Source organism: Beta vulgaris, chromosome 2 (genome assembly GCF_026745355.1).
Source record: "Beta vulgaris subsp. vulgaris cultivar EL10 chromosome 2, EL10.2, whole genome shotgun sequence".
NCBI lineage: Eukaryota > Viridiplantae > Streptophyta > Magnoliopsida > Caryophyllales > Amaranthaceae > Beta > Beta vulgaris.
Window position 1 is genome coordinate 36,920,395 of NC_079203.1, and position 9,422 is coordinate 36,929,816.

At 34.9% G+C, this 9,422-nt stretch overlaps 1 protein-coding gene and 1 long non-coding RNA gene across 2 annotated transcripts; one reads left to right on the forward strand and one right to left on the reverse strand.

The window, feature by feature from the left end:
* Positions 1 to 319: 319 nt before the first annotated feature.
* LOC104886805 (glucan endo-1,3-beta-glucosidase 6) lies at positions 320 to 7,021 on the reverse strand. Its single transcript, XM_010671325.4, has 2 exons — positions 5,710 to 7,021; positions 320 to 2,448 (listed from the first exon to the last, which is right to left on the reverse strand). The coding sequence occupies exons 1-2, from the start codon at positions 6,060 to 6,062 to the stop codon at positions 1,335 to 1,337; spliced, it is 1,467 nt and encodes a 488-aa protein (XP_010669627.1). The 5' UTR covers positions 6,063 to 7,021; the 3' UTR covers positions 320 to 1,334.
* Positions 7,022 to 7,238: 217 nt separating this feature from the next.
* On the forward strand, positions 7,239 to 7,967 carry LOC125494974 (uncharacterized). The gene is made up of 2 exons (XR_007271283.2): positions 7,239 to 7,334; positions 7,762 to 7,967. It is a non-coding gene; the product is annotated as an uncharacterized LOC125494974 (long non-coding RNA).
* The last annotated feature ends 1,455 nt before the right edge of the window (positions 7,968 to 9,422 follow it).

Here is a 9,422-nt window from a genome sequence, read left to right on the forward strand (position 1 = left end):
TTCTTTTTGAGGCTGTCAATGGTCTGCTGGGCCTCAGATTGAGTGCGGTGAAGGTCCTCCTGAGCCTTCAGCAAAGCCGCTTTCATTGCCTCAGCAGAATCGTCAGCCATTTCAAAGTTGGGTTGAAGTGTTTCTTTTGGGATTTTGATGAGAGTTTAGCTGTAGAGCCCCACGGTGGGCGCCAAACTGTTTATGCCAAATTCTGATCAGGCAGAACTTAGCTGAGGATCTACAGCTAATGGAGATGCAGCTACAAACAACAAAGATACTAGCTACGAATTAAAAGAGAATGCAAAGCAAAGGCGAAGACACCAAGAAATGGTGACGCGGAAAACCCCAAGAAGAGGGTAAAAACCGCGGGTGGAATTGAGTCCACCAATCCACTATGTAGGAAGATTACAACTTATAGCTAGCAGCTAGCAGCTTGTAGCTTATACTGAATACACTTGTAAATATTTGTGAAAGTAAATGGAAGTGTTCTAATGTAAGCAATGTTAATGAACTGCCTTTTCCCCAATACTTCTACTCCTATTTATATCCATACATTTATTGTAACGTTGCTTTACATGTTTACGTTGCATAACTAATCTCCTAATATGATGCCATGATCTCCTAATATCAAGGAGTATCTCCACTTCTGCTTAATGACTTTGTCAACCCTATTTTGTAGGCGCAACAGCATTATTGACTTGTCTTGATCAGTATCCAATGCTCTTTGAATCGAATTTATTCAACTCCCTTCGTTCCTGCTTGCTGTAGCTGCTGCCTGGTAACTTCTAGCTGGGACGGATGTATATCCTGCAAATTCAGCTTAGCAAGATTTTTAGGACATAACAATATAATCTTATTAAATTGGTCTTAATCTATATATTTCATTCAAAAGATAACTTTTCATAGTATATTTTACCGTATATGTTCAACTTTGCATGATAAAATAAAAAAAAGCAAGCATTAGGACTAACGCAAAGCCAAAAAAAATTATCATAATGTTACTGAATTAAAATTCATTAACATGACGAACTGGCAAAGTGAGTTCACTTGCAAAATAATTTCATACTTACATTTAGTAAAACAGACATATAAAGATAGATTTGGCTATGTAAGATCAAATTATACAGCCTACATTTGCAAAACCAATCAATATGAAATCTACCCTGCATTTCCCTCCAATATAACATAATTGACAGCCTATCTTGAACTGTTTTACATAATGAACAATCTGGTTTTCAATATCCAGATTTTCTCAGATTTTCCACTTAAATCATCAAAGTTTTAAGTGATAAACATCAAAACAAAAAAGATGGCACCTCACAAGATCAACAATGTCTCAGGAATTAAAACATTGTCAGATAGAGAACAATAGTACTAATAAAACATGATAGAATTCCAGGGACATGAAGCATTTGCTCTGAACCCGATTCTTCGGGCTCAATCATGATCTCAAATCTGCAACTATCCCTAGATGGATCTGATTTAGTCACAGCTGCGAGGCCGTCAAACTTACATGCTTCATCAACCTGATCATTTATCTGGTAGTAACTATTGAAAGCATAGGATACATTCCCTTGAATATCCAAGCTCCCACAAGAGGTTCCATATCCAAGACTAGTACAATCAGCGCGTGCACAAGCATAACTTACACTAGGGGCAAGTCTTGAGTCGTCAAGCTTCACAGATGGTTTTAGCACACACCATTGGCGTTGTTCATATGTCACACCCTTTGCCTTAACCAATGTTCCCAAGTTTGTTGTACCCAGGTTGAGTTGGTACTTTGGTAACCCATCAAACGTAAATATTCCCCAATGGCGTTCGAAATTTCCCGGTTGAATGCTCTTTTGATCCTCATCTATCAAACTAAACAGATATGCATCAATGGGGCCCGCCCTCATTGGTGTTCCTTTGCCGTTTGCTATGTGAGACATGAATCCTTGGTTGAATCTTTGGGCAAATTTGACATTAGCATTCATGTCTCCGTCGGTTGGCCAACCAATCTCACCAACTATAATTGGCATGTTACCAAAACCGTTCTTTTGCAAAGCCCAGATAAGGGTGTCATAGTTAGCATCAAACATGTTGTAATAGTTGGTACCACCATCGTTCAATGGGGTTGCATTTCCATCAAAGAAGGCATACTCCACCGGGAAGTTGGCGTCTGTATAGAGACTTATGAAAGGGTAGATGTTCACAGTGAACGGTGCACCATTGTCACTCAAGAACTTGACAATCTGAATCATATAATCATTTATATCAGAACGAAAATCACCCCCAGAAGGCATGCTGCTAGGACTTGCATACACATCAGCATTGCTGGGAACTGTAACTTTGACTTGGTTACCATGGCCTGCCCTTAATAAGGCATTCTGAATGTTTTGAAGGGCAGGAAAGGTTGTTCTCAGGAAGCTTCCATTGTATGTTGCTAAAAAAGGCTCGTTACCAACTGCAACATACCTGCATAGCAAGTAGAAGTAAATCAGATTAGCTCATTGAGATAAAAGCAAAAAAAACCTCTGGCCTAAAACATCTTCATAGCATGTTGCTCCGGTTAGTTGATGCACTACATAGACAAAATGGCAAACAAAGCAGTTAAAACTGTTCATGAGCATGGAAATTTGGTGATTAGCTTATTGCTTGATTTCGATGTAATACAACAATTAGCAGAAAGAAAAAAGAAGTTTACTCACAACTCTCAAGGAGAATCAAGACATCAGAAATCAAAGTCTGTAAAAGGTGTGGTTGAATATACTATGGCCTAATGTTGCACTCTCTTAACCTTAAAATGATAGATTTTAGGTCTCATAAGTTCATATGTTTCTAAAGAAAATTTAAATTAAGGTTCAATAAGTTACAATAAGCTCAGCTCAGATAAATTCAACAGAACTCGGGTGAAGAGAACGCACCCTATATTGGTAAATCAATATGAAGCTGAGAAAAAAGTCGCGAGGATCGTAAAGAGTCCTCAGAAATTAATGAACACCTAACATGTACTGAAAGCCAATAAGATAAGTTTCAAAGAAACTCAAAACAAAATCCTTAACACAAAAAGTTCAAACTCCTTCTACTTTACTATGTCGATTCATTGGGGTACTACATCTATCCTACCACAAAGTATTGTCTCAACGAATATCTACAATTCTATCTGGCATTCTTCTCCTTGAAGCAAGAAGACCCCTTAAGTCACTTGGAAGCAAATTTGCATAAAACAATGCTCCAAGGGTAAATTGGCTTGAGGATAACAACTGGGTTATGGCTCCTAATGGCATTAATTGTTGATATTCACTATAAGTTACTTCAGGATCCCAGCTCGTCTAACACTCATGCCTATCATATGTGGAGCGACTATCAACCAAGAGGTGAATTCAGCAAATCCGAATTATATTACAGATATGAACTTTGCTATCTGAGATGCCAGCTTGGACATACTTTCTTTCAGTTGTCCATTGACAAAAGCCACTTTGAGTTTCCAGTGTGTGCAGGAAAATCTATTTATGTGCATACAGTGAAGTGCAGAATGCAGAGGAATGCTGTGTATGCCATATGTGTTTGTCACGTTTGGAAAATTGGAAAAAAACAGAAACCTGAAACTTAATCACATTAGATCTAGACCCTAGAGTTCTATGGTTAATAAAGGGATTCAAATTCAATACAGAGCTGTCTTGGTGTTCAACGAGAAGAGGGAGGGGGGTCTCACTAAAACCATACACAGTTATCTAGAAAAATCAGTATATATAGGTTTATCTGGCTTTAGCATTAACCTTAACTAAAAGTTGGACTTGCTACCATAGTACTCTTCTCATTATTGTAAATTACTATGTAGGACTGTTAATCTGTTGTGGCAATGTAATTTTTGAATTTGAACATTGAAGAATTGAGTTCTTCCACCTGTTATAGATAGAAGTTTCAATGTAACTCATTAGATCAAATACATTACATGATGAACCAAAAGATGTCATATGAGTGCCTTGCAACAAGACAAACATAGAAATTGTAACGACGTCATTAATCGTAGCAATGGGAAATCTTTTACAATTACGTCAACAGATGCTATAAAACTCACATAATGGTTTTATTAAGAATAATCTCATGATTAACACAATGAATATCGCACATTCGAACAGCATTAAACCATTCAGTTGATTTATGATCTTAGTCTTTAATATATAGCTGTATGATTTAAATCTATTAAGCACAACACATAAAATGTTTAGCCGTGATAAGATCTTAAGATATCAATTATACAAAAAACTCGTTCATATGTTTTAGATTTAGTGAGGCAGATGAAGCTAGTTAGAGCAAACAGAAACTAGGCACTCCTAAAGGCAAAATTTAACATTAAGGCATCCTAAAAATGAGAGAAAAGGTAATATGGGACAAATAAAAAAGGACGATGGGCAGAAATGGCTAGTGGGGGTTGTTGAGGGGGGAGGAAAGGGTGCAGATGTGAGTCAAGTCCTATTTTCCTTTACAGCATAGTGGCTAGTGTTATGTCATCTATCCTTTTATCACATTCTAAGAAATTGCATGGTTTTGCCATCTTACTCTTAAGTTGAGGGTTTTCTAGGTAACTACCATTATATTCAGAAAATTAAATGTAGTTAAATCATTTTGGACTTTTAAATGGATTTCGAGTTGTGAGGGTTATTGATTGGCTAATTTAGTTCATTAATTGATTCTTTAGGGAGCACACATAACAGGCTTTCTGTTTTCTTTTCCATGTTGGAGCAGAGAGCAAGGTCATTTTCACAAAAATTATAGACCTAAGATTGTATATTCAAGGTCGACACTAATTGAGAAATTTGTGAGTTTAAACTTGCTCGCCAAAGTTTCTAATTGAGCAATTGCATTTAGAATTGAGGTTACTTTCTAATTAAATTGTGATTCAAAGTTGTTATGTTTAACCCTAAACTAACTTATGAAATCTTCCATCGGTCCAAAAGTCACTCCTACCTATATTAGGTGGGGGAATGGTTACCCGTCATAGGAGGGTAAAAGTTCCCCGCCATCCCCTAGAGTAATATGTTACCCTGAAGGTATCCGTCCCTCCTCCTTCAATCCCCCACTACCTGATCCCATTTCAGCTCTTACTCTGTTATCCCCTAACAAATTACCGCATTCCAAGCATGCCCTAAAAAGGAACTGACATGTTTTTGCCACTCACTAATCTGCACTTTGCAAAAGTTCTCCCTGGTCTACAGATTCTCGAATATCAATGTGACAAATACAGTAAGATCACAATTGGTTAAGTTAACAACAGTTGGGCATTGTTTAGCAACTATCAGACAGGAGTACCTAGTTCCCTAGACATGTTTGCAGGTAACAAAATATTGAACGAACCAACTTCTCGAGCATCAAGCATTCCCATTGTCATCAATATGTATATATTGGTATGCAAGACAAGTTCTTACACCTTAGCAACACAGCATTGAATTAAGCTATTTGGCAAACAGTTTGATAGCAGAAAACAGATGCAATTACTCATTTGCCTCACCTCATAACACAATTTTCTCTTTGCTTAATCAAAAAGTGTACATAGGTAACTAGAGTTGCTTGTTCGCGACCAACCCGTTTAGCCAAATAAAGCTTTATAGCCAACATAGGATGAAATATACCAGAAATTCACACACATATACTCACAAAACAGAACATTACCCAAACAAACATATGTAACAGGACAGGATATTAATCAAATTGAAAATAGAAAGAGAGTTTAACCTGATATTGACTTTATTGTTACTGATATGTTCAGTTATATTCTCTGAAACCCACTTCTCAGCAGCCCTACTGCTGGTAGCAAGAGTTGAAAGCATGTCATTAGGTATCCCAACCATAACTTCAATCCCAGTGCTACCAAGAGCATGAAGAGTGTCATAAGCTGCATCAAAAAGTTTCACTTTTTGAATTCTATTTTCTCTCAGCATTCTTACAACTACTGCTGGTGATAAAGGGTGGCTAGATTGTGTTCCCCAATTAGCACCAATGCCATTCACTGGATTTATCATTGAAATTAACCAAATCATCCCAAATATAATACAAAACAACTTCATTTTTTGATTTAAATCTGCCATTTAGTACCTTCAAATTGGAAAATTATACACCAAATTTGAAACAGAATAGTTTTGTGGCTTGTTGAGCAGAAATTTGCCAGCCTAGAACACCCACTAAAAGATAAGCCAGAAAACTAAAGATCTGATGATGAAATGCTAGATAATAATTATATTCTTTTTGGGGTTACTTTAACAAACAAAGGGAAAAAAATATGATTTTGATAGCTTAAAGATTCTCTTTTTACAACCCTAAACTCAGATGGGTAGCTTAAGAACTCAAACTTTAAAAAGACCCAATTCGTTTTTTGGCAAGATTTTTAGGAATCTTAGTAAAAACAAGTGGGAAAGAACAAAAAAATAAGAGCTTGGATTCTTGAAACTGGTTCTACTTGTTTGAGCTAAACCAAAAAAAAGAGAGAGCTAAAAAGCAGCTCTATACAAGTTGATGAAAGAACAGAGAAAAAGCAATAACTAGAAAGATTGAAACTGTTGCATACACAAAGCAAATGAGAAAAGTAAGTGGCCTTTCACAAAACAGATAGACATGAAGAGAGAGAAAGAGAGTACATAAGTGAAAAAAAAGAGAGGGAAGAAATTAAGAGAGCCAAACAAGTTAAAACAAGTAGAACTTCTTTTTCGAGATATAGAGGTTCAAAGATGTGTTTTGGAGATCGTAAAAAGTCTAATTGAGCACCGAGTATATATTGATGGGTATAGAAACTAGAAAGTACCACTCAACTCTAAGTAATGTAACTCGAACGTAAAGATGTGTTTTGGAGACCGTAAAAAGTCGAATGGAACATATATTGGTGGATATAGAAGTTAATAGAAGGTAGTACTCTCTGAGTCTATGTGTAACTGAGAGATTTTGCAGTGATACAAGTGAAAAACGAGGAGAGAGAATGAGACATTACAATGGATTTAATTAAAGTGATTTAATGTCTGAAAAATTGAGGAGAGTGAGGCATCTTTTTGCAGCATTTTTTTTGCCATAGCAGGAAGAGGAGGTATGATAAATCTATATCAGATATAGGTTTCATAACCTATATCATGGGCAATTTTGTCATTTCAAATAACTTAGTAAAATGGAATGCAAAAGCAAGGGAATGGGGTATTCCCCTCATTCCATAAGTTAGTTCAATCTCTCTCCTCAACCTAACTTCAACCCACTCCTCAACCTCAGTCATCATCCCACCCCGGAGACCCACCCACCAGAACCGGAAGGTTTGAAGCCGGAATTCGCCGGAAAATTCGCCGGAAAGAGGCGTAACTGTGTTTTTTCGTGAATTGAAGGTATGTTTAATTACTTGAAAATTGTGTGGTGTACATCAAGAAATTTCTTGGGTTTTTAAATTTCGTGGGTTTAATTCATGAAAATTGCATGTTAAAGTTCTAAACATGTCTTAATTTCGTGTATTATAAGTAGCAAATTTCATGTTTTTCCATTCGTGGGTTTGTTTTATGGTGGTGTTAGAGCAAATTGAGTGGGTTTTATGCTGTGGAATTTGATACGAGTTATTTGATGGTGATTTTTGTTCTGAAATTTGACTTTTTACTTCTTGAAATTGCTTATTTTCTGGTAATTTATATTACTTTGTATTATAGAACTTTTAGCAGTTCACCTAAAAACATTACAAAACGTTATAGAACATTATTGGGTCTTTACTTTTAAGTTTATGAGTTACATTTTAATTCTAACAATTTTTGTTCATAATTGTAGCCGATAGTTTAATGCAAGTCAGGGGTGGTGGAGGAAGATTTCACAGCGAAATGGATAGATAACAATGACATGTTCGTTGTATTTTGCGCGTCGGATTGCTTTCTTTTGTAACGATCTAATGCAAGTGTAATTTTAAGTACCTCACTTAGCATTCTAATGGTTGTATGGATGATGTTAAGTACTTTGTATGATTATTGTTTTATGAATATGTGAACTTATCATTTTGTATTTAAAATGAAGCATCATTTCCGCTATATTGTCAACAACATATCTAATGGTGTCAAAATTACAACATATTTTGTTTCTCCATTGTTATGTATTGTCGAAATTGATTTAATAATAGAGAGAAATAGTGTTATAATTGCAATGTATTGTGTTTCTGCGTTGCCATATATTGTCAATATGATAGATATGGTGTTAAAATTGCAACATATTTTGTTTCTCCATTGTTATGTATTGTCGAAATTGATATAATAATAGAGAGAAATAGTGTTATAATTGCAATGTATTGTGTTTCTGCGTTGCCATATATTGTCAAATATGATAGATATGGTGTTAAAATTGCAACATATTTTGTTTCTCCATTGTTAAGTACTGTCGAAATTGATATAATAATATAGAGAAATGGTGTTATAATTGCAACGTATTGTGTTTCTGCGCTGCCATATATTGTCAAATATGATAGATATGGTGTTCATGTGAACATTTTCCACGCATGCCTTTTTTTTTCTTAATAAACCACATCGTAAATTACTTACATATGTGACATTAAAATAGTGTTATTAGTAGTCAATCCCTCAGATTGAAAAATGAAATGCGTAAACTTTTTTGTCATTAACGTTCAATATAATATTGGTTTTGGGTAATTTATTGTTAAAAGGTTTATTAGTATATATATATGATGAGTTACAAAAATTAAGATTATCACTAATAGATAGAAATGGTGTTATAATTGCAACGTATTGTGTTTCTGCGTTGCCATATATTGTCAAATATGATAGATATGGTGTTCTTATTGGGTTTTTTTTTAATAAACCAATCGTAAATTACTTATGTTTGTGACATTAAACTAGTGTTATTAGTAGTCAATCCCTCATATTGAAAAATGAAATGCGTAAACTTTTTTTCCATTAACGTTCAATATAATATTGGTTTTGGGTAATTTATTGTTAAAAGGTTTATTAGTATATATATATGATAAGTCACAAAAATTAAGATTATACACTAATAGATAGAAATGGTGTTATAATTGCAACATATTGTGTTTCTGCGTTGCCATATATTGTCAAATATGATAGATATGGTGTTCTTGTTGTGAACATTTTTCCACGCATGCCTTTTTTTTCTTAATAAACCACATCGTAAATTACTTATGTTTGTGACATTAAACTAGTGTTATTAGTAGTCAATCCCTCATATTGAAAAATGAAATGCGTAAACTTTTTTTCCATTAACGTTCAATATAATATTGGTTTTGGGTAATTTATTGTTAAAAGGTTTATTAGTATATATATATGATAAGTCACAAAAATTAAGATTATACACTGATTGATAGAAATGGTGTTATAATTGCAACGTATTGTGTTTCTGCGCTGCCATATATTGTCAAATATGATAGATATGGTGTTCATGTGAACATTTTCCACGCATGCCATTTTTTT